The 24,594-nt window shown below is 44.0% G+C and overlaps 1 protein-coding gene across 6 annotated transcripts in view; it reads left to right on the forward strand.

The window, feature by feature from the left end:
• Positions 1-24,594, forward strand: part of SEC23B (SEC23 homolog B, COPII coat complex component) — a 53,579-nt gene that overhangs the window by 10,353 nt on the left and 18,632 nt on the right. For all 6 annotated transcript variants that reach the window (XM_009436809.5, XM_009436811.5, XM_063802473.1 and 3 more), the window contains 9 exon segments: positions 6,591-6,827; positions 7,090-7,175; positions 7,942-8,086; positions 8,527-8,685; positions 9,650-9,765; positions 12,832-12,955; positions 14,822-14,902; positions 17,811-17,900; positions 24,462-24,568. In XM_009436809.5, the coding sequence (XP_009435084.2) occupies positions 6,591-6,827; positions 7,090-7,175; positions 7,942-8,086; positions 8,527-8,685; positions 9,650-9,765; positions 12,832-12,955; positions 14,822-14,902; positions 17,811-17,900; positions 24,462-24,568 (1,145 nt within the window).

The raw sequence follows: 24,594 nt of genomic DNA on the forward strand, positions 1-24,594 counted from the left end.
AGGTCCAAATAAGAGAAGGAGAAAAACAGGTATTAAAGGACTAAGAATTGGGAGGACCCAGGACATCCAATTAGAGAGTGTCCAAGGGGGTTCAGTGTAATTACTTGTTTGGTTGGTGAGTTTGAGCTCTATTCTTGACAGAGTCCTTTTTGTTAAGTTGGAGGCTGAGCTTGGTGAGGTGTGTTTTTAAAAGACCATTAGTTTGTCCTACCGTTCCTGAAGATTCAGGATGGTAAGGGGTATGAAGGTTTCACTGAATACCAAGAGCCTGAAAAACTGTTTGGGTGATTTGACTAATAAAGGCTGGTCCATTATCGGACTGTATAGAGGTGGGAAGGCCAAACCGAGGAATTATGTCTGACAAAAGGGAAAAAATGACTGCAGTGGCCTTCTCAGACCCTGTGGGAAAGGCCTCTACCCATCCAGTGAAAGTGTCTACCTAGACCAAGAGGTATTTTAGTTTCCTGACTCAGGGCATGTGAGTAAAGTCAATTTGCCAGTCCCGGGCAGGGGCAAATCCCTGAGCTTGATGTGTAAGGAAGGGAGGGGGCCTCAACAATCCCTGAGGAGTAGTAGAATAGCAGATGGAACACTGAGAAGTGATTTCCTTGAGGATAGATTTCCACGATGGAAAGGAAATGAGAGGTTTTAAGAGGCAGGCTAATGGCTTGTAACCTACATGGAAGAGATTATGAAATGACAACAGAATAGAATGGGCCTGTGAGGCTGGAAGGAGGTTTTTTTTTTTTTTTTTTTTTTTGTCTAAGAACCATCTGCCTTGAGTGGAGAGGGATTGATAGGTGGAAACTTCAGTGAGAGAGTAAACAGGAGTGACCAATGAGAAGGAGAAAAACTGGCCATGAGGGACAGAAGTTGGAATGCTAGCTGCTTCTTTAGCTACCTTATCAGCAGAAGCGTTGCCCTGGGTGATGGGATCTGATGCCTTTTGGTGGCCCTTGCAGTGTATGACTCCTGCTTCCTTTGGAAGTAAAGCGGCCTTTAAAAGAGTTTTTATTAAAGAGACATTAATGATGGAGGACCCTTGTGTAGTGATTTTCTGCCTATATAACAGCATGGTGGTGCAGGATATGGAAGGCATATTTAGAGTCAGTATAATTATTGACACGTAATTCCTTTGCAAGAGTGAGGGCTCAAGTTAAGGCAATGAGTTCAGCTTGCTGGAGAGGTAGTGGAGCCGGGCAGAGTGGTAGCCTCAATGATAGATGTGGAAGATACTATGGCATAGCCTGCCTTTGCTGGTGTGTGGCGATTAGGCCTGGTGGAACTGCCATCAATAAACCAGGTGTGATCAGGGTGAGGAATAGGAAAGAAGGAAATATGAGGAAATGGAGTGAATGTCAGGTGGATCAGAGAGATACAGTCATGCCGGTCAGGTGTGGTATCAGGAATAATGTGGGAGGCCGGATTGAAGTCCGGGCCAGGAACAATGGTAACTGTGGGAGACTCAACAAAGAGTGAGTACAGCTGAAGGAGCTGGGGAGCAGAAAGTATATGTGTCAGGTGTGAGGAAGAAAATAGATTTTCAAAGTTATGAGAACTGTAGAGAGTGAGTTGAGCATAGTTTGTGATTTTGAGGGTCTCTAAAAGTATTAGGGCGGCAGCAGCTGCCGCACGGAGACATGATGGCCAGCCTAAAACAGTAAGGTCAAGTTGTTTGGACAAAAAGGCTACAGTGCGCGGTCCCATTCCTTGTGTAAGAATTCCGACTGTACAGCCCTGCACTTAAGCTGTGTGTAATGAAAAGGGTTGGGATAAGTTAGGGAGACTAGTGTGGGGGCAGTCTCTAAAGCTGTCTTCAAGGAACAGAAAGAGGAGTGGGGAAAGGATTTAGGATCTGTGGGGTCAGCTAGGTTTGCTTTTGTGAATTAATATAATGGTTTAGTCAGGATGGTAAAACTAGGTATCCAAAGGCAGAAGTACCTAACCATGCCTAGGAAGGAAAGGAGTTGTTTTGTAGAAGAGGTTGGGGTTTGGGAGATTAGTCAGACACGGTCAGCAGGGAGAGCACGGGTGTTTTCATGAAGAATTATGCCGAGATAGGTAATAGATGAGGAAGAAATTTGAGCTTGACTGAAGTAATGGGGGCTGTCCGCGAAGCCTTGCGGCAGTAGAGCCCAGGTAATTTGCTGAGCCTGTTGGGTGTCAGGGTCAGTCCAAGTGAAAGCAAAGAGAGGCTGGGATGAAGGGTGCAAAGGAATAGTAAAGAAAGCATGTTTGAGATCCAGAACAGAATAATGAGTTGTGGAGGGAGGTATTGAGGATAGGAGAGTATATGGGTTTGGCACCAAGGGGTGGATAGGCAAAACAATTTGGTTGATAAGGCGCAGATCCTGAACTAACCTATAAGGCTTGTCCAGTTTTTGGACAGGTAAAATGGGATTGTAAGGAGAGTTTATAGGCTTTAAAAGGCCATGCTATAACAAGCGAGTGATAACAGGCTTTAATCCGTTTAAAGCATGCCGTGGGATGGGATATTGGCATTGAGCGGGGTAAGAGTGATTAGGTTTTAATGGGATAGTAATGGACGTGTGATCAGTTGCCAGAGAGAGAGTGGAGGTATCCCATACTTCTGGGTTAAGGTTGGGGGATACAAGAGGAGGATGCGAAGGAGGCTTTGAACTGGGGAAAAGAGCGGGAATGAGATGTGGCTGTAGCTTGGGAATAGTCAGGGAAGCAGATAATTTAGTTAAAATGTCTCGACCTAATAAGGGAGCTGGGCAGGTGAGGATAACTAAAAAGGAGTGCATTAAAGAATGTTGTCCAAGTTGGCACCAGAGTTGGGGAGTTTTAAGAGGTTTAGCAGCCTGGCCGTCAATACCCACAACGGTTATGGAGGCAAGGGAAACAGGCCCTTGAAAAGAAGGTAATGTGGAGTGGGTAGCCTCTGTACTGATTAAGAAGGGGACGGACTTACTCTCCACTGTAAGAGTTACCCAAAGCTCGTGATGGTCTAGGTGGCTTCTGAGGCGATCAGGCAGCATCCGTCTTCAGCCACTAAGCTGAGAAGATCTGGGAAGGAGTCAGAGAGCCTTGGGCCAGAGTTCCAGGGTCTCTGGGAGTGGCTGCTTGGTGAGTTGAACAGTCCGATTTTCAGTGGGGTCCTGCACAGATGGGACACGGCTTAGGAGGAATCCCGGGCTGCGGGCATTCCTTGGTCCAGTGGCCAGATTTCCGGCACTTGAAGCAAGCTCCTGCGGGAGGAGGTTCTGGAGGAACCCCTGGCAGCTGCGGTTTAGGCGTTTGGAGTTCTTGTGTGCTGGAGATGTGGCTGGGGTTTGTCTCACAGTGGAGGCAAGGAATTGCAACTCAGAAATACATTGTTACTTGGCTGCCTCTACTCTATTATTGTACACCTTGAAGGCGAGGTTAATTAAGTCCTGTTGTGGGTTTAAGGGCTGGAATCTAATTTTTGGAGCTTTTTCTAATGTCAGGAGTGGATTGGATAATAAAATGCATATTGAGAATAAGATGGCCTTCCTCTGGGGGCCTTCCTCTGGGGTCTAGGACAGTAAAGCGTCTAAGGGTTTTTGCCAAACGGGCCATTAACTGGGCTGGGTTTTTATATCTGATGAAAAAGAGCCTAAATGCTAACTGATTTGGGAGAGGTCAGATAAAGAAAAAAGGAGCATTAAACTTAACTGTGCCTTTAGCTCCAGCCACCTCTTTAAGAGGAAATTGTTGGGCAAGTGGGGAGGGCTAGTCGTGGAACGAAATGGTAAGCCAGACCAGGTGTGAGGAGGGGAGGTGATAGAAAGATTATAGGGTGGGGGAGCAGAGGCTGAGAAAGAATTGGGACCTAGCTCGGCCTGGTGAGGAGCAACCTGGGGAGAAGGGGAGAGGTCAGATGAGTCCGTAGAAAAGGATTAAAAGGACTCAAGAGCTTGGGGTGGAGACTGAAGGAACAGACAGGAGAGAAAGAAGAAAGATTTGGGACGAGTCGCATTGGGAGCAGAGACTAGGAAGGGACCAATGTGTAAAAGAATGCCTGGACGTCAGGCACCTCAGACCATTTGCCCATTTTACGACAAGGATTATTTAGATCTTGTAGGATGGAGAAATCAAAAGTGCCGTTTTCTGGCCATTTAGAATCATTGTCGAGTTTGTACTGGGGCCAAGTGGTGTTGCAGAAGAAAATAAGACACTTAGATTTTAGGTCAGATGAGAGTTGAAGAGGTTTTAAGTTCTTGAGAACACAGGCTAAGGGAGAAGAAGGGGGAATGGAGGGCGGAAGTTTGCACATAGTGAAGGAGGTAAGTTTAAAGAGAAGGGTAGAGACACGGAGTAGGGGGTGGGGAGCAGCCCTGGGCTGCAATGTGGGTGAGCAGCCAAAGCAGGAGTCCCTACAATTGACTTGTCACCAAGGGAATGTGGGTGAATGACCAAGGCAGGCATCCCCGCAGAGATCAGACACCAATGGAATGTGGGTGAATAATCAGGCAGGCGTCCCCACAATGATTAAACACCAAGGGAAGGCTGTCTTCCTGAGTCCGTGACCGGCGCCGGAGTTTTGGGTCCACGGATAAAAGGTGTCTCCTTTGTCTCTACTAGAGAGGAAAAAGAACTGGAATTGGAAGGACAGGGAGATTGAAGGGTAGCAAGAGAGGCTGGAGAAGAGAGTGAAAAGACCACTTACCCGATTTGAAATTGGTGAAATATTCCCTGGGCTAGTTGGTCCGAGGACCTGAGGTCGTAGGCGGATCTCTTCACGGAGTGAGGGTGAGGACAGGGGACTGGTCTCTTGAAGAAGTCCCTCTGACCCGGGTCTTCGGCACCAAATATCTCATGTGTCTGTGTGAAGAAACCACCAAACAGGCTTTGTGTGAGCAACAAGGCTGTTATTTTACCTGGGTGCAGGCGGGCTGAGTCCGAAAAAGGAGGCAGCCCAGAGTAATTCTTTAAAAACAAATCGGCCGGGCGTGGTGGCTCACACACGTAATCCCAGCACTTTGAGGGGCTGAGGCGGGGGGATCACAAAGTCAGGAGATCGAAACCATCCTGGCTAACACAGTGAAACCCCTTTTATACTAAAAATACAAAAAAAATTTAAAAATTAGCCGGGCGTGGTGGTGGGCGCCTATAGTCCCAGCTACTTGGAAGGCTGAGGCAGGAGAATAGCGTGAACCCAGGAGGCGGAACTTGCAGTGAGCCGAGATCGCGCCACTGCACTCCAGCCTGGGTGACAGAGCGAGACTCCGTCTCAAAAAAAAAAAAAAAAAAAATCATGTTACTTCTCTGTTCAGAAAACCCCACTGGAGAAAGTGGCTGTCTTTTACCCAGGGTAAAAGACAGTTTTCAAAGCCCCACGTGTTACCACTCCAACCCCAGTATCTGCTAGTGTCCTCGTTCAGCCCAGTGGGCCTCTTTGACTCTCCTCAAATGTGCTAACACTCCTGCTTGAGGACCTCTGCTGTAGCTTTTCCCTGAGGCTGGAGCTCTCCCCTGTATCTGTGGTGCTCCTTCCCTCTCTTCCCTCAGGCTTTGCTCAAACATTACTTTCTTTTTCTTTCTCTTTCTTTGTTTCTTTCCTTTCTTTTTTTTTTTTTTTCTTTTCTTTTTTTAGACAGAGCCTTGCTCTGTCACCCAGGCTGGAGTGCAATGGCACGATCTCAGCTCACTGCAATCTCTGCCTCCTGGGTTCAAGCAATTCTCCTGCCTCAGCCTCCCAAGTAGCTGGGATTACAGGTGAACCCCACTACGCCTGGCTAATTTTTGTATTTTTAGTAGAGATAGGGTTTCACCATGTTGGCCAGGGTGGTCTTGAACTCCTGACCTCGTGATCCACCCGTCTTGGCCTCTCAAAGTGTTGGGATTCAGGCATGAGCCACTGTGCCCGGGCCCTCTTTTTCTTTTTTTTTTTTAAGGTGGGGTCTTGCTCTGTTGTCCAGGCTGGTATGTAGTGGCACAACCATAGCTTACTGCAGCCTCAAATTCCTGGGCTTAAGGGATCCTCCTGCCTCCGCCTCCTGAGTAGCTGGGACCTTAGGCATATGCCACCATCCCCAACTAATTTTTAAATTTTTATATTTTTTTTTTGTTAGAGACGGGGTCTCGCCATGTTGGCAGCCTGGTCTTGAACTCCTGTGCTTAAGCAATCCTCCCATCTTAGCCTCCCAAAGTGCTGGGATTACAGGCATGAACCCGGCTCATATGCTACTTTCTAAATGAGGCTGCCCTGACTTCTCTTTTTAACAGTTGACTCTGCCCTCTGCCTCTTCTCCTAGTGTTTGCAGTCCCCCTTAACCTCTCCATTCCAGAAAGTTTGCTCCTTGAGGCAGGTAGAAGTCTTTGTTTTTTCTGTTCACTGTGTGTCCCAGGACCTGAAACAATGTCTAGCATGTAGGAAGTATTAAAAAATGTTGGCAAAGTTGTTGGATACAAATAGTTTTTATCTTTAGTTTGATTTAATAAAATCTAAGTCATTTAATAAGTTAGAGCTTTGTATAGATGTCCTTATCTCCTAAAACTAAATATAGATGAAGACTTACAATTTTCATACCTAATTTGCCTTAAAAAGTGCTGGTTAAGTCTATTTGTATATTGATCATTATGCTGTTTTTCTTTGCCCAAAGCGAGGTGCTCAGTCCCCTCTGATCTTTCTCTATGTGATTGACACATGCCTGGAGGAAGATGACCTTCAAGCACTCAAAGAGTCCCTGCAGATGTCCCTGAGTCTTCTTCCTCCAGATGCTCTGGTGGGTCTGATCACATTTGGAAGGATGGTGCAGGTTCATGAGCTAAGCTGTGAAGGAATCTCCAAAAGTTATGTCTTCCGAGGGACCAAGGATTTAACTGCAAAGCAAATACAGGTTTGTACCTTACTTGTACAGGAGCAGAAACAAGGACTTTTTTTTTAAAAGAGACTGGGGTCTCTTTAAAAGAGCCTGTAGCCCAGGCTGGAGTTCAGTGGTGTGATCATTGCTCAATGGCTCAAGCCATTGGCCCACCTCAGCCTCATGAGTAGGTGGGACTAGAGGCACATGCCACCACACCCAGCTGAGGACATTTCTTAAAAATTAGTCATTCACTTTTAGTGTCATTGGAAATGAATCTTTTTGGTTTTTTTTTAAGGATATGTTGGGCCTGACCAAGCCAGCCATGCCCATGCAGCAAGCACGACCTGCACAACCACAGGAGCACCCTTTTGTTTCAAGCAGGTGAGAGCCCAACATGGAGTGTTACACGTATTGTGATGGACATGCAGATGATCCATGGGAGTAAGGGAAGAAAAATATTAGAATTTGTATTTTCTTATTGTTAGAGAAAAAGATAAATGATTAAGCCTAATCAATATTCAGTGTTTTGTCAAAAAGGTTTTGAGACCACTGTGCTCAATTGCTGTTTTTAGACATTCCACATCTGATGTCCTTTTTGATGCTTAAGTAAAACTGGAAAAACTGAAAAGACTTCTTTCATGTGTCCTCAAACATACTTATGACCGGGTATTCACTTGACTCAGCCCATTGAGTGCCTAGACTGAGCTAACAAGCTCGATAAAATGCATTGCCCGACATGCTGAAGACAACCTCTTACTTTCAAGGCTTAAGAGAAGCACAGATTAGAATGATGAGGAATGATGAAGATTGTCCACGTAAATGGACCTCACATAGACTGAACTCGTGTTAGGCATATCCTTAGGATTTTTTTGCTGCCTAAAAATTAATTAAACTGAATTGCTCCTTTTCCAGACAATTTTTTTTCTGTGCAACATAAGTAAATTGCTAAGTACTGGGCTTTATATTCCTCAATACAACTGCTTTAAATTGTTTTGTGTTAGTAGAGAGATAGCTTTGAAGAAAAAAATTACCAGTCAGTTACTACTCTGAATAATTATCTTGAAGAGCAGTAATTATGTGGCACCTAGTGTTGAAGACCAGAGTACTTTATTCAATCTGGGTTGATGTGTCTATTAAAATCTTGCAGATTTCTGCAGCCTGTTCACAAGATTGATATGAACCTCACTGATCTTCTTGGGGAGCTACAGAGGGACCCATGGCCAGTAACTCAGGGGAAGAGACCTTTGCGATCCACTGGTGTGGCTTTGTCCATTGCTGTTGGCTTGCTGGAGGTAATTTAAAATTTACCAGGACCTCTCAAATCATACAAACGTGCTCTCAGAAAATATATTTGTTGGCTTTGTTTGAAAATCACTTGTGATCTAAGTCAACCATCTGTGTTAATGTATCAGAAAGCATTTGAGGCATCATTATCATTCACGTTGAGGGAGCCCCTCAACATTTTGAAAATGCCAAAAGTTTTCATTGAAAAACTAAGAATTAGAGCAATAGGGAGCACTCAAACAGCGAATTAATAAAAGTGTGTAAACCCATAAGGTTGGAAGAAGACAAGTGCTGCTTTTCTGCATTATCATCTGTATTATTCTGCATTATCACCACTTTTTAGGACAGCTGGAGAGAATGCATCTTTGGAGTATTTCTATTGGGAAACTGAAACCATACTAAAAGGTGAGGCTGTATACTTCTAACATGCTGCCATTCGCTATTTTAGGGCACTTTTCCAAACACAGGAGCCAGGATCATGCTCTTTACTGGAGGTCCCCCTACCCAAGGGCCTGGCATGGTGGTTGGAGATGAATTAAAGATTCCTATTCGTTCTTGGCATGATATTGAGAAAGATAATGCACGATTCATGAAAAAGGCAACCAAGGTAGGTGCTCTTGGGTATGGGCTGTAATTCTGAAAGCCCATTGTCAGGTTTGGGCTGCTCTGGAGTGACAGCTACTTTGCCAAGGTCATGTGTCATGGTCAGCAAGACGCTGTTTCAGAGACAGTTTTCCAATCTTAGCTGCTGTTAAATTATTGCTCCTACTTTCAGACCTTAATTAGAGTGGGTGGCCTTAAAACTACTCAAAGGGTTTTGAGAATGAAAACTATATTTTTATTTTATTCAGATATTTTTGAAAATGATTTCCAGGCCTGGCCCGGTGGCTCACGGCTGTAATCCCAGCGCTTTGGGAGGCCGAGGCGGGCAGATCACTTCAGGTCAGGAGTTCAAGACCAGCCTAGCCAACATGGTGAAACCGTATCTCTACTAAAAATACAAAATTTAAGCCAGGAGTGGTGACTCACGCCTGTAGTCCCAGCACTTTGGGATGCCAAGGTGGGCGAATCACTTGAGGTCAGGAGTTCGAGACGAGTCTTGCCAACATGGCGAAACGCCTGTCTGTACTAAAAATACAAAAATTAGCTGGGCATGGTGGCATGTGCCTGTAATTTCAGCTACTCGGGAGGCTGAGGCACGAGAATCCGTTGAACCTGGGAGGCAGAGGTTGCAGTGAACTGAGATCGTGCCACTGCACTCCAGCCTGGGTGACGGAGTGAGACTGTCTCAAAAAGTAAATAAAAATAAAAATACAAAAATTTGCTGGGGATGGTGGCGCACGCTTTTAATCCCAGCTACTTGGGAGACTGAGGCAGGATGATCACTTGAACCCGGGAGGTGGAGATCGCACCACTGCACTCTAGCCTGGGCAACAGAGAGAGACTCTGTCACAAAAAGAGAAAAGAAAATGATTTACATGTTTTTATATTCGATTACCTCCTTCGGTAATTCAGGCATACCTTGGGAATAATGTCACTGTTGCCTAAAGATAGCTTTCCTCTCTTCACAGCACTATGAGATGCTTGCTAATCGAACAGCTGCAAATGGTCACTGCATTGATATTTATGCTTGTGCCCTTGATCAAACTGGACTTTTGGAGATGAAGTGTTGTGCAAATCTTACTGGGTATGTTGACAGTGAAAACCTGGGCAGAGTGACAGTGTTATTTTAAGGAAAGAGAAATTAGTGATGGAGCCATAGGAATGGGCAAGGCCAACTCAGAGAAGCTTTCAGGTAGCTCTGGGCTGTGGTTTCAGTGACTGGGGAGGGCCTGTGGGCTCCTTGGAGAGGGAAGTAGTGATTAGTAGGAGGGCTCAAGAGTTCACTACAAATAAGTCGTTTCAGAGTAACTTCATTTCTTCCTTAGAGTTGTTAACACTTTTACAGAGACCAGGCCAAGAAAGCAAGCAGCATGGACTATCTGGCCTTCATCAGGGCACTTCCTTTTGAGAATTGGGGAAAACAGGGTCTGAATGCTGAAACAACTAGGATAAACCTGGCTAAGTGGCCATACTTTGTGGCTAACTCCAAGTGCACTCAGCCTAGAGGTTGTACTGACTCAAAGCCTGAGTCAGTATTGTATTCACAGGCCAGAGTGTGGAGCAGTGGTTCTCAACATGTGGTGGTGTCCAGATTTGCAGCCTTAGGGGCTCCTGGGAACTGATTGGAATTGTATATTTCTAGGCCTTACCCAGACCTCCTGAATCGGAAACCCCGGGAATGCAGCTCTCTAGGAGATTCTAGGGCACATGAAAGTGTAGGAACCACTGATGAGCACTAGTCTGCAGCTGCCTACGTATTGTTATCACCAGGGGAACTTTAAAAGCTACACTTTCTTTAGGTCTTGTCCTCAGAGATTCTAATTTAATTAGCATGAGGTGCAGCCTGGGCATCAGCATTTTAAAAGTTCCTCCCGTGATTCTAACATAGAGCCGAGTTTGAGAACCATGCAGCGTCTTGAGCCTCACTCTAGACCTGAATCAGAACCTGCATTTGAACAATATCCCAGGTGATTTGCATGCACAGAAGTTTGAGAAGCATCATAGAGCTGTGGAATGGGCCTGAGAGTCTGCATTTCTAACAACCCCACAGGTGAAGCTGCTGGTCCCCAGTGAGTAAAAGGAATAGAAGGTAGAACCAGAATCAGTTGGAGTTGTCCTAGAGAGCAGCAGATGAGTTAGGTGACAGAATTAGGGTCCCAAATGATACTGATGTAGCTATCTCAGTAATCCACATTTAATAGTATGAATTCCTACCAGGGCCTTCCAGGAGTTCTGACTCGGAATGTCCATAGAAAAGCTTTAGTGTATTTGTGAACATCCCTTAGATTGTATGCTAGTTCGTGTGAATTTTTTCTGTGAAGAGTTACCATCTGTTGCACACATGTGTTAGTATAGCTCAAGGTGAGCCAACAGTGTGGGATGACTTCCAGCAGAGGCAAGGTGATTCCAGGCTGTGCTATAGGAGAAGATTATCTTCAAGGAAGACCATATTCTTGGTTTCTTTGGTGCTAGTCACACTTTATCCAAATACATTGTTTTCTGTTCTGAACATTGCAATTTCAAGGGGCAATAGGAGATGAATTGGAGATGTTTGAAGAAGAGCAGTGGTGGAGAGTCCTGGAAACTGTCATGTGAGGAATGATTGAAGTAGCTGGAAAAGATTAAGCTGAAGACACATGGGGGTGTGAGAACTGTATTCAGCAGTTGAGGGACTTCCCTGTGAAGGAATCTGATTTGTTCTGTATGTGACCAAAGAGTGGAACTAGAACCAAACCAGTGGGTGGAAGCTGCTGGCAAATGAAATTTCACTCAATATCAAGAAGGGCCTTTCTTAACAGAGCTGTTCAAACACAGAATGGACAGCTTGGGGAGGAAGCTCCCAATGCTGGAGGAGTTCAAGCCTAGTCTGGATGTAACTTGGCAGGTATTTTGCAGAGGGTTTGGTTGAGTGTTAGTATTAGAGTTGTGTGAATGTCACAGAAAACCCAAAATAAGTTTATTTCTCTGGCGGTAGGCAGTCCGGGGCTGGTATGTTGCTTTCGTCGTCATTAAGGGCTGAGGCTCCTACTAAGCTGCTCTGCCACCATTCATATGCCATCTGTGGCTCAAGACAGTTGCTGGAGCTCTAGCCATTTACAGCAGCAGGAAGGAGGAAAGGTCAGAGAAGGATTGCTCTTCCTGGAGGAACACACTCCACATATAAAGGACACAGCAATAGTCAGAACGCACATGCCAACAGAGGCACATGGCCATAGGCAAGGCAGGCTGGAAAATGTCATTGTTCCAGGAAACTAAGGAAGAGGTAGATATTTGGTGCCAAAGAGCTGACAGACGGTTCAGGCACTCTGAGATGGCCGGACCAGATGATCTTTCTTGTGTTCTTCAAGATTCTGAGATCTTGTTTTATGAATGACGTTTGGAGGCATAACTTGCGTCAAGCTGTGCTTTTCTGTCCAAATGCATGAAATGCTGACATTTTGCACAATGTTTTCCTCTAACTTCAGTAAGGGATTAATATTAATACTCATGAGTTGGAAAAAATAATTCTTGTAAAGTCAAGAATTCAGTATTTTGAGGCAGTAAATTAACCTGAAAAGGATTTCCCACAGGCCTGGGTATTTTCACATACCAAAGAACTGTGAGAGGAATTAGAGCTGTTCTTAAGGCTTCTGTTTAATGCTTTAGAAGTAGTTTCTTTGCCAAGTATGAATTTAACATGCTGTTTTTTATTTTTTTAATTTATTTTATTATTTATTTACTTATTTATTAATTTTTTTTTTTGAGAAGCAGTCTTGCTCTGTCGCCCAGGCTGGAGTGCAGTGGTCCGATCTTGGTTCGCTGCAACCTCTGCCTCCCGGGTTCAAGTGATTCTCCTGCCTCAGCCTCCTGAGTAGCTGGGATTATGGCTACTAATCTTTGTGTTTTTAGCAGAGATGGGGTTTCACGATGTTGGCTAGGCTGGTCTTGAACTCCTGACCGCAAGTGATCCGCCCTCCTCGGCTTCCCAAAGTGCTGGGATTACAGGCGTGAGCCACTGTGCCCGGCCTGTTTTTTATATTTAAATTAATCAGTGGCTCTTTTGGGGACCTGGTTTCTTTTTTTCTTTAAATTATTTTTGTAAATACTGAGGGAGCATCTGAATGGCTTTCAATCTTCCTAATATTCACTTGATTTTTTTCTTCTTACCTAGAGGCTACATGGTAATGGGAGATTCTTTCAACACTTCTCTCTTCAAGCAGACATTCCAAAGAATCTTTACTAAAGATTTTAATGGAGATTTCCGAATGGCATTTGGTGCTACTTTGGATGTAAAGGTACGGTAGACTTTTTTTTTTTTTTTTTATGTGGACTCACTATACTGCCCAGGCTAGTCTCAAACTCCTGGTCTCAGGCAATTTTCCCGCCTCAGCGTCCTAAAGTGCTGGGATTATGAGGCATGAACCACTGTACCTGGCCATACTTTTAAAACTTCAATGGAATTATAGTGTTCTTACTTTTTCAATCAATATCCAGACTTCTGGCAACCTCCACCTGCTGGACACGGGCATGTAAAAGCCAATTAAAAGGATCTCAACCAAATGGCTATTAAAAGCATGTTATTCACTTTATCCCTTTGCTTCTTGAGGATGACCTATATATTTATTTATGTTCTAAGTAACAAGCTGCCTGGTTCACCCGCAGGCTCTGCTCCACCCTGCTTCAAGGCAGTAGGAGATAGAAGAGGAAGTAGGGTGGGTGTTATGAGCAGCACTGTGGCCTGAGGACAGGGGCAGCCACACGGTGGTCTGCGTCCACCCAGCCATCAGCATGGCTCACTGCATTGCACAGAGCCGTGGTTATGTTTAATGTCTTCCTGAAGAATAGCCAGAGTACTCTAAAATAGCACTGGGCCAGGCATGGTGGCTCATGCGTGTAATCCCAGCACTTTGGGAGGCCGAGACGGGCGGATCACCTGAGGTTGGGAGTTCGAGACCAGCCTGACCAACAGGGAGAAACCCCATCTCTCCTAAAAATACAAAACTAGCCGGGCGTGGTGGCACATGCCTGTAGCCCCAGCTACTTGGGAGGCTGAGGCAGGAGAATGGCTTGTACGTAGGAGGCGGAGGTTGCGGTGAGCCAAAATCCTGCCATTGCACTCCAGCTGTGGCAACGAGTGAAACTGTCTCAAAAAAAAAAAAAAAAAAAAAAGACAGCATTTTGAGATTTTTTTTTTTTCCATGTAGGGACTCATGGCCCTGATACAGCTGATTCTAAGTCATTGAGAAAGCATTAAAAGAGGGTGTTAGGCCAGGCACGGTGGCTCATGTCTGTAATCCCAGCACTTTGGGAGGCCAAGGTGGGGTGATTGCATGATCTTTGGAATTACAGACCAGCCTGGGCAACATAGCAAGACCCTGTGTCTACAAATGATTTAAAAAAAAAAAATTAACCTCACGTGGTGGTGCACACCTGTGGTTCCAGCTACTCAGGAGGCTGAGGCGGGAAAATCACATGTGCCCAGGAGTTAGAGGCTGCAGTGAGCTATGATCATGCCACTGCACTCAGCCTGGGCAACAGAGTTGCCAGTTGGCGGGGCAGGTCGGGGGCCGTCATTAGAAGATACGATTGGAATTATTACTTGGAGAATTAGAGATAATTATTAAATCATCTAGGTTAGACTTTAAACCATAATCTTAAATGCTTGAGGGTTTTCTTTTAAAGATGGACTTTTGAAATGAATTCACATTTTAAAAATCTAAGTATGTTGGCCTTGTCGTTATATTGGAGTTCATGAATTAAGTATTTTTAAAGCAACACAAAACAGTATGTTCTCTGATTAGGTATATGCAAATAATTATGGATATACATGAATGTGAATATATTCATACAAGGGATTGGAAAAGAATGTAGTATTGTTAGAATTGTTATCTACATGTACAGTAATTTCAAAGTTTAAAAAGTAAGTTGTGAGAGTTGAAAATGCTCATGTTTCAAGTGTTTCTAAGGGTGGATTTTATTAAAGTTCTAATCACAGTGGCTGAGGAAAAGTTTGTAGGACTAAGCAGTTATGATCCCTGTGGAGTTTTCTCTTGGCAGAATAGTAGTGTTATATTTTCCCTCTAAGCTTTCATTGTGGCCATGATGACAGCAGGGTGGATTGAAGTGATCTTTAACTTTACACTGTCACATATTTGTTATAGACCTCTCGGGAACTGAAGATTGCAGGAGCCATTGGTCCATGCGTATCTCTGAATGTGAAAGGACCGTGTGTGTCAGAAAATGTAAGGAAAACAACTCCATCACCCTCATCTCCTGCCCCGGATTTAACCCGTCAGAAGTGTCAGAGCATGATGATCTCACATGTGTCACCTGTTGGATGTGTCTGCAGTGACAGGAGAAGGGCTAACCCTCACTGATGACTATACTCGGAGAGGTGGTGTTATTCCATCTGTTCATCCAAAGGGTTAGAGAGAAGGAAACTGAGGCCCAGAAAGGTTCAGTATCTTGCTCAGGGTCAGAACTGACATGAAGGAGTTAGAGCCCAGGTGCCCCTGACTCCACCACCCATGGTCGTTGTGCCAAAGCCACGGCGTGCTGTTCAGCACAAGGCAAACATTCAGCACAGTCCTTCCAGAGTAAGCCTATTGCTCATTGCCCTTAGAGGTGATACGTTTGTCTCACTCAGCTAATAACAAGCCTTTTACAACAGAGACCACCATGAGTTGGTGTGGAAGTGGGTGACACTGCTGTGTGTACAGACATCTGTTTTCTCTAGTAGTAGTTTTTGAGAACAATTTAGTTATCATTTGAGATGAGCGGCTTTGCTTATTGTCCACTTCCTCTGATTATACTTTACTTGCTAGGAGGCAAACCATTCGGTTTGGCAAGGCCTCTCTAAGGTGGTCCTGGGCTGGGGTTACACAGTCATGTTCTTCCCTCATTGTCACCGTCAATGGGAGGGTAGACCACAGAGCCAGATGTGGATCCAAGGTTTAGGTTTACACCCCACACCTGGCCCGAGCAAAGGACTTATTTGCTCTGTGATTCAGTATCCTTATCTGGCAAATGGGGATAATAACAGTGCCCACTCTACAGCATTGTTAGGAGGTTTAAATGAGTTGGTTCAGGTGAAGCAGTTAGTGCCTGGCACACTGGAAGTGTGGGTCTTCTTTCATGTTGTCAGCAACAAACGTTCTTGGGTGACCACATAAATTAAACTTTTGTTGAGCTTGGCAGAGGCAAGGTGATTTGAGAGCACATTCCTGTAGCCTTCTGAGTGAGGCAAATTGCTGCCCTAAAGCCCATCTGATGAGTCATTCATTACCCCCAGAGTACTAAGGGGCTTGTACCCCTATTTCCTGGCAAGGCTTTGGAAGGCTGCCTTGTTATAAAATATTTTTCATGGACTTAAAATCTGCCTGCTGAAGGCTTCTTGAAGTAGTTTAAGAAGGTATTTTTATGAATTAGTACAAACTAATTAATATTTCTAGTAGAATTCAGCCATGAAAGTTTTGTTTGGGGAATGAGGATGCAAAGAATAGGAAAATACAATTTTCAGACATACTGAGTGATGAATTTCTATACCTACCATTTAGTCATTGATTGTTAACATTTTGCCATAATTGCTCTGTTGTCTTGTTTGCCACATTTGCTTTATCTGATTTGCATTTATTTGCCACATTTGATTTATCAACTTTTTTTTTGCCGACCTTTGAAAATAATTTGCAGATATCATGACAGTCCTTAAGTACGTCAGTATGCATCTTCTAAAAATAAGGATGTTCTCCTACCACGATGTCATTATCAAACTTAAGAAAATAATAATTTCCTAATATCTAGTTCATATTTTTTTCCTAATTTCCTCCCAAATGCCCTTTGTAGCTGTTTTTACCCCAACTGGCATTGCATTTGATATTACAGCCTTTGTAAAGTGAGAGTCTGGGTTAAAGGTGTGTTTACATTCAGGCGAAGCCTTTTTGCCAAGCATTGTTCCTGGGCAGTGTGTACTTTATGCTTGTGTCACATCCAGAGGCACTATGTCTGCTGTCCCGTGTTACATGTGCTGAGTTAGATCGCTTGGTGATGGTGGTAACTGCCCCACTGCCTTTCTACTGTAAGGGAACACTTCCCCCTTTGCCATTAGCAGGCAATCTTTTGAATGAGAGTGTGTAGCACAATATGAAACTCTTGTTTGCCAACAGCCTAATGGTTTTTAGCATCCATTGATCTTCGTGCAAATCAGTTTATTTCTTTGGGGATTATAAAATGGTCATTTCCTAATTGTCTTTATCGTTTCTCCAATAAAGGCATCTAAAGAGCAAATGTTTAAGTAAGGAATTTGTGTATCAGTGAGAAAATGATATTTTGGAGCTCTAGAGGAGCCGTCCTGGGTCTGGTGCTTAGAATGGGGTTAGCAAGGCAAGAAGGGGAGGCATGAACGCTCCTTTGACTTCTTTGCCTTTTTCCTGAGCACAGCTCTTCACCTTCCAGCAGATAATAAACACCTGCTTCCTTTAGAAAAGGCCACTACAAGGAATGTGAACCCCCGTGAATCCATCTATCTCATTATCTAGCTTAGGGAGTACTGACAGAACAGAGTGTACCCTCTCTGCTCTCCACCTTAGAGCTGCTGTGTGATTTCACCTTAAGGGTCTTTCTTAAGAGTCTGACTTGATTGATTCTTTGTGGATTTCAGCATTATATACCATGTAGAGACACTCCCCGACACACCCACCCCCCCACGCACACACATAGTATATGTGTAAACCCGGAACGATGGGTCACGCCTGTAATCCCAACACTTTGGGAGGCTGAGGCGGGAGGATTGCTTGAACCCAGGAGGTCGAGGCTGCAGTGAGCTGTGATTGTGTCACGGCACTCCAGCCTGGGCAACAGAGTGAGAGACCATCTCAAAATAAATAAACATAAATAATATATATGTATAGTATATATGATGTAATAAAAATTGGTCAGAATGTCAATATAAAAAGCTTAATTTTAAAGTGTAAATGTAAATGTTAAGCCTTCATCTGTTCTCTTTTCAGGAGAAGGTTTTATTTCAACTTAAATGTTCTCCTAAAAGAAGATACTCTAAGTAGCCTGCCCTACTCAGTCAGTACTTTTCATTAGCAATTAACCACAGGGATGGTTTTCTGGTTTTGTTTTTCAAATTCCTCTTCCCACCCCCAGGAGCTTGGTGTTGGTGGCACGAGTCAGTGGAAAATCTGTGGCCTAGATCCTACATCTACACTTGGCATCTATTTTGAAGTTGTCAATCAGGTGAGTTGGATTTCTTCACATGTCTTCATGTCTTAGTGTCCTGTTTTGTGATTTATCTCAAACCAGTGGTCTCTGGTTACTTTCTTCACAAACCAATATTCCTTGGGTGTTGTATTAGGCCTGATGATAGTCTGGCATGACCTTTTCTTATTTATTCCTTCAAGGGTTTAGTCGGAGTCAGGCAACAAATTACTTTTGTCCCTTTATTGTTGAACTGATAAGGTCATTAGAAGTGTAATAGATTTTACCAGTCATCATAATGTTGGTGAATTTTTTAGTGCATCGGTTCTTTCCCTAATATTTTATTATGAAAAATTCCAAACATACAGAAAAATTGAAAGAATTGTACGGTGAACACGTACTACCTAGGTGAACCCATCAACTTGATTCTGTAATTAACATTTTACTCTACTGGCATACCTTGGAAATACTGTGGGTTCAGTTCCAGACTACCACAATAAAGTGAATATTGCAATAAAGCAAGTCACATGAATATTTTGGTTTCCTATTGCATATAAAAGTTATGTTTGCACTATAGTATGTTAAGTGTTAAATAGCATTATGTCTTTGAAAACATTGTTCATTCTTGGATTAAAAAAATACTTTACAGTTGACCCTTGAGTAGTGTTGGGGTGCTGACACTGCATAGTTAAAAATCCACATATAACGGCCGGGTGCTGTGGCTCACGCCTGTAATCCCAGCACTTTGGGAGGCCGAGGCGGGCGGATCATGAGGTCAGGAGATCAAGACCATCCTGGCTAATATGGTGAAACCCTGTCTCTACTAAAAATACAAAAATTTAGCCAGGTGTGTTGGTGGGTGCCTGTAGTCCCAGCTACTCGGGAGGCTGAGGCAGGAGAATGGCGTGAACCCAGGAGGCAGAGCTTGCAGTGAGCCAAGATGGTGCCACTGCACTCCAGCCTGGGCAACAGAACGAGACTCCATCTCAAAAAAAAAAAAAAAAAAAAAATCCACATATAACTTTAACTCCCCCAAAACTTAACTACTAGTAGCCCACTGTTGACTGGGAACCTGACCGATAACAGTTGATTAACACATATTTTGTAAGGTAATATATATTGTGTCCTATATTCTTACAATAAAGTAAGCTAGAGAAAAGAGAATGTTATTAAGAAAATCATAAGGGAAGGAAAGTGTATTTACTATTTGTTAAGTGGAAATGAACATCACAAAGTCTTCATACTCTCATCTTCATGTTCAGTAGGCTGAGGAAGAGGAGGGTTTGGTCTTGCAGTCTTGGGTGGCAGAGGCAGAAGAAAATCCACATATAAGTGGACCTGTACAGTTCAAACCTGTGTTACTCATCATTAAAAAGTCAGGAAACAACAGGTGCTGGAGAGGATGTGGAGAAATAGGAACACTTTTACACTGTTGGTGGGACTGTAAACTAGTTCAACCACTGTGGAAGTCAGTGTGGCGATTCCTCAGGGATCTAGAACTAGAAATACTATTTGACCCAGCCATCCCATTACTGGGTATATACCCAAAGGACTATAAATCATGCTGCTATAAAGACACATGCACACGTATGTTTATTGTGGCTCTATTCACAATAGTAAAGACTTGGAACCAACCCAAATGTCCAACAATGATAGACTGGATTAAGAAAATGTGGCACATATACACCATGGAATACTATGCAGCCATACAAAATGATGAGTTCATGTCCTTTGTAGGGACATGGATGAAATTGGAAATCATCATTCTCAGTAAACTATCGCAAGGACAAAAAAACACCGCATGTTCTCACTCATAGGTGGGAATTGAACATTGAGAACACATGGACACAGGAAGGGGAACATCACACTCTGGGGACTGTTGTGGGGTGGGGGAAGGGGGGAGGAATAGCATTAGGAGATATACCTAATGCTAAATGATGAGTTAATGGGTACAGCACACCAGCATGGCACATGTATACATATGTAACTAACCTGCACATTGTGCACATGTACCCTAAAACTTAAAGTATAATAATAATAAAAAATAAATTAAAAAAATACCTGTGTTGCTCAAGGGTCAACTATATTGCTCAAAAATGTTAATGCTCATCTGATCCTTTAGTGAGTCATACTCTTTTGCTGGTGGAAGGTCTTACATTGATGTTGTTGGCTGCTGACTGATCAGGTTAGTAGTTGCTGAAGGCTGAGTGGCTGTGGCAGTTTCTTCTCTTTTTGTTTTTTTTTTAATTAAGACAAAGTCTTGTTCTATCACCCAGGCACGATCTATCACCCAGGCATGGTCTTGGCTCACTGCAACCTCCACCTCACAGGTTCAAGCCATTCTCCCACCCCAGCCTCCCGAGTAGCTAGGATTGCAGGCGCCAGCCACCATGTCTGGCTAGTTTTTGTATTTTTAGCAGAGACAAGGTTTTGCCACAATGGCCAGGCTGGTCTTGAACTGACCTCAAGTGATCTGCCTGCCTCAGCCTCCCAAAGTGTTGGAATTACAGGTGTGAGCTACCACGCCCCACCTGGGAATTTCTTTTTTTTTTTTTTTTTTTTTTTGAGACGGGGTCTCGCTCTGTACCCCAGGCTGGAGTGCAGTGGCGTGATCTTGGCTCACTGCAAGCTTCGCCTCCTGGGTTCACGCCATTCTCCTGCCTCAGCCTCCCGAGTAGCTGGGACTACAGTCACCCACCACCACGCCCAGCTAATTTTTTTTTTGTATTTTTAGTAGAGACAGGGTTTCACCATGTTAGCCAGGATGGTCTCGATCTCCTGACCTCGTGATCCGCACGTCTCTGCCTCCCAAAGTGCTGGGATTACAGGCGTGAGCCACCATGCCTGGCCAGAATTTCTTGAAATAAGGCAACAATGAAATTTGCTGCATCAGTCGACTCTTTCTTCCAGGAAAGATTTCGCTGTAGCATGCAGTGTTGTTTGATAGCTTTTTACCCACAGTAGAACTTCTTTAAAAAATGGAATCAATTCTCTTAAACCTTGCTGCTGCTTTATCAACTAAGTTTATGTAATATTGTAAATCTTGTCATTTCAACAGTGTCACAGCATCTGCATGAGGAGTAGATTCCATCTCAACAAATGACTTTCTTTGCTTATGCATAAGAAGCAACTCCATATCCATTAAAGTTTTATCATGAAATTGTAGCAATTCAGTCCCATCTTCAGGATCCACTTCTTCATCTTTTTAATTAAAAAAAATAGGCCGGGTGTGATGGCTCCCGCCTGTAATCCCAGCATTTTGGGAGGTTGAGGCAGGTGGATCACGAGGTCAGGAGTTTGAGACCAGCCTGAACAACATGGTGAAACCCCGTCTCTACTAAAAATACAAAAAAAAAAAAATTAGCCACGCATCGTGGTGCACACCTATAATCCCAGCTACTCAGGAGGCTGAGGCAGGAGAATTGCTTAAACCAAGTGATGGAGGTTGCAGTGAGCCGAGATTGTGCCACTGCACTCCAGCCTGGGAGACAGAGCAAGACTCCATCTAAAAAAAAAAAAAAAAAAGGCCGGGTGCGGTGGCTCACACCTGTAATCCCAGCACTTTGGGAGGCCAGGGCAGGTGGATCACGAGGTCAAGAGATTGAGACCATCCTGGCTAACATGGTGAAACCCCATCTCTACTAAAAATACAAAAAACAAAATTAGCTGGGTGTGGTGGCAGGTGCCTATAGTCCCAGCTACTTGGGAGACTGAGGCAGGAGAATGGCATGAACCCAGGAGGCGGAGCTTGCAGTGAGCCAAGATTGCGCCACTGCACTCCAGCCTGGGCGACAGAGCAAGACTCCGTCTCAAAAAAAAAAAAAAAAAAAAAAGAGATGGGGTCTCTCTTTGTTGCCCAGACTGGTCTCAAACTCCTGGGCTTAAGCCACCTTGGCCTCCCAAAGTGCTGGGATTACAGGTGTGAGCCACCACACCCAGCCAGGATCCACTTTTTTTTTTTTTTTTGAGATGGAGTCTTGCTCTGTTGCTCAGGCTGGAGTGCAGTGGCGCCATCTCAGCTCACTGCAACCTCTGCCTCCCGGGGTCAAGCAATTCTGCTGCCTCAGCCTCCCGAGTAGCTGGGATTACAGGTGTCTGCCACCACACCCACCTAATTTTTGTATTTTTAGTAGAGACGGGGTTTCACCATGTTGTCCTGGCTGGTCTTGAACTCCCGACCTCAGGTGATCCGCCTGCCTTGGCCTCCAAAGTGCTGGGATTACAGGCGTAAGCCACTATGCCCAGCTGAGGATCCACTTCTAATTCTAGTTATCTTGCTCCTTCCACCACATCTTCAGTGACTTCCTCCACTGAAGTCTCAAACCCCTCAAAATTATCTGTAAGAACTGGAGTAAACTTCCAAACTCCTGTGAAAGTTGATATTTTGACCTCTTCCCATGAATGATGAGTGTTTCAATGACATGTAGAATGGTGAATCCTTTTCAGAAGATTCTTCATTTTCTTTGCCCAGATTCATCCCAGGAATCACTAGGTATGGCAGTTATAGTCTTATGAAATGTGTTTCTTAAATAAGACTTGAAAGTCAAAATTTCTCCTTGATTCATGGGATGCAGAATGGATGTTGTGTTAGCAGGCATGAAAACGTTTATCTCCTTTATATCTCCGTCAGAGCTCTTGAGTGACCAGGTGCATTGTCAGTGAGCAGTAATATTTTGAAAGGAGTCTTTTTTTCCTGAGCAGCAGGTCTCAACAGTGGGCTTTAAATATTTAGTAATTGCTGTACACAGATGTGCTGTCATCCAGGCTTTGTTGTTCCTTTTGTAGAGCACAGGAAGCGTAGATTGAGCACAAGTCTTAAGAGTCCTAGGATACTTGGAATGGTAAATGAGCATTGGCTTCAACTTAAAGTCACCAGATGCCCAGGTATGGTGGCTCACACCTGTAATCCCAGCACTTTGGGAGGCCAAGGTGGGTGGATTGCTTGATCTCAGGAGCTCAAGACCAGCCTGGGCAATGTGGCGAGGCCTCATCTCTACCAAAAATACAGAAATTAGCCAGATGTGGTGGTGTACGCCTGTAGTCCCAACTACCTGGGAAGCTGAGGTGGGAGAATCTCTTGAGCCTGGGAGGCCGAGGTTGCAGTGAGCTGAGATCATGCCATTCCACTCCAGCCTGGGTGACAGAGCAAGACCCTGTCTTAGAAAAACAAAATAGAGTCACCAGTTGCATTCGCTCCTAACAAGAGAGTCAACCTGCCCTTTGAAGCTTTAAAGCCAGGCATTGACTTCTCTCTAGCTATGAGAATCCTAGATAGCATCTTCTTCCAACTACACTGAAAATCTGTGGTTTAGTGTAGCCACCACCTTCATCAGTGATCTTAGCTAATCTGAATAACTTGCAGCAGTTTCTACATCAGCACATGCTGCTTCACCTTGTGCCATTATGTTATGGAGATGGCTTCTTTCCCTAAACCTCAGGAACCAACCTCTGCCAGCTTCCAGCTTTCTCCTGCAGCTTCCTTACCTCTCTCCACCTTCATAAATTGAAGAGAGTTGGGACCTTGCTCTGGATTAGGCCCTGGCTTAAGGGAATGTTGTGTCTGGTTTGATTTTCTATTCAGACTACTAAAACATTCTCCACATCAGCAATAAGGCTGTTTCACTTTCTTATCATTCACGTGTTCACTTTTAATTTCCTTCAAGAACTTTTTCTTTGCATTCACAGCTTGGCAGTTTTGGGGCAAAAGGCCTAGCTTTCAGCTATCTTGGCTTTCAACATACCTTCCCTACTAAGATTAATGAGTTTTAGCTTTTGATTTAAAATGAGAGATGTGTGACTCTTCCTTTCACTTGAACACTTAGAGGGCATTGTAGGGTTATTAATTGGCCTCATTTCAATATTGTTGTATCTCAGGAAATAGGGGAGGCCCAAGGAGGAGGAGAGAGATGAGGGAAAGGTCAGTCAGTGGAGCAATAGAATATACACAACATTTATCAGTTAAGTTTGCCATCTTATATCGGTGCAGTTTGTAGCACCCCAAAACAATTAAAATGGTAACATCAAAGATCACTGATCACAGATCACCATAGCAGATATATAATAATAATGAAAAAGTTGGAAATATTGTGAGAATTACTGAACTGTGACACAGAGACATGAAGTGAGCACATGATGTTAGAAAACTTGCGCCAATAGTCTTGCTTGATGTACGATTGCCACAAATCTTCAATTTGTTAAAAAATCTGCAAATAAATGAGTCATGTCTGTGTTTGTCTAATGATTAACAATCCGTCACAAACTGGATAATTCATCAGCAATAACTCATCCAGTTTGTGATTCATCAATCCATCTTCGTTTCGCTGCATTTCAAAACAAGCCTCAGTCATCCATGTATTTCATGCCTAAACACTTCAGCAGGTGTATCATTAACTTAAGTTCAGTATTGAACGTAGTTCTTCAACTTTTTTGGAGATAAGGTTATATGCAGTGAAATGTGCAAATCCTAAGTGTGCCCTTCAAAATGTGTCAAGAACCTTCCTGTCATTGCTGTGTCAGTCATTTTAGAAGAGTACAGTGGGCTCTGTGACCGTGTTTGAGTTGTGCCTATAACAGACAAGGTTATGGCCTCTCATCCTACAGCACAACACCCCGATCCCCCAAGGAGGCAGAGGAGCCATCCAGTTTGTCACGCATTATCAGCACTCCAGCACCCAGAGACGCATCCGCGTGACCACCATCGCCCGAAAGTAAGCAGCCCCAGTTTCCTTTCTGT

Source organism: Pan troglodytes, chromosome 21 (assembly GCF_028858775.2).
Source record: "Pan troglodytes isolate AG18354 chromosome 21, NHGRI_mPanTro3-v2.0_pri, whole genome shotgun sequence".
NCBI classification, from domain to species: domain Eukaryota; kingdom Metazoa; phylum Chordata; class Mammalia; order Primates; family Hominidae; genus Pan; species Pan troglodytes.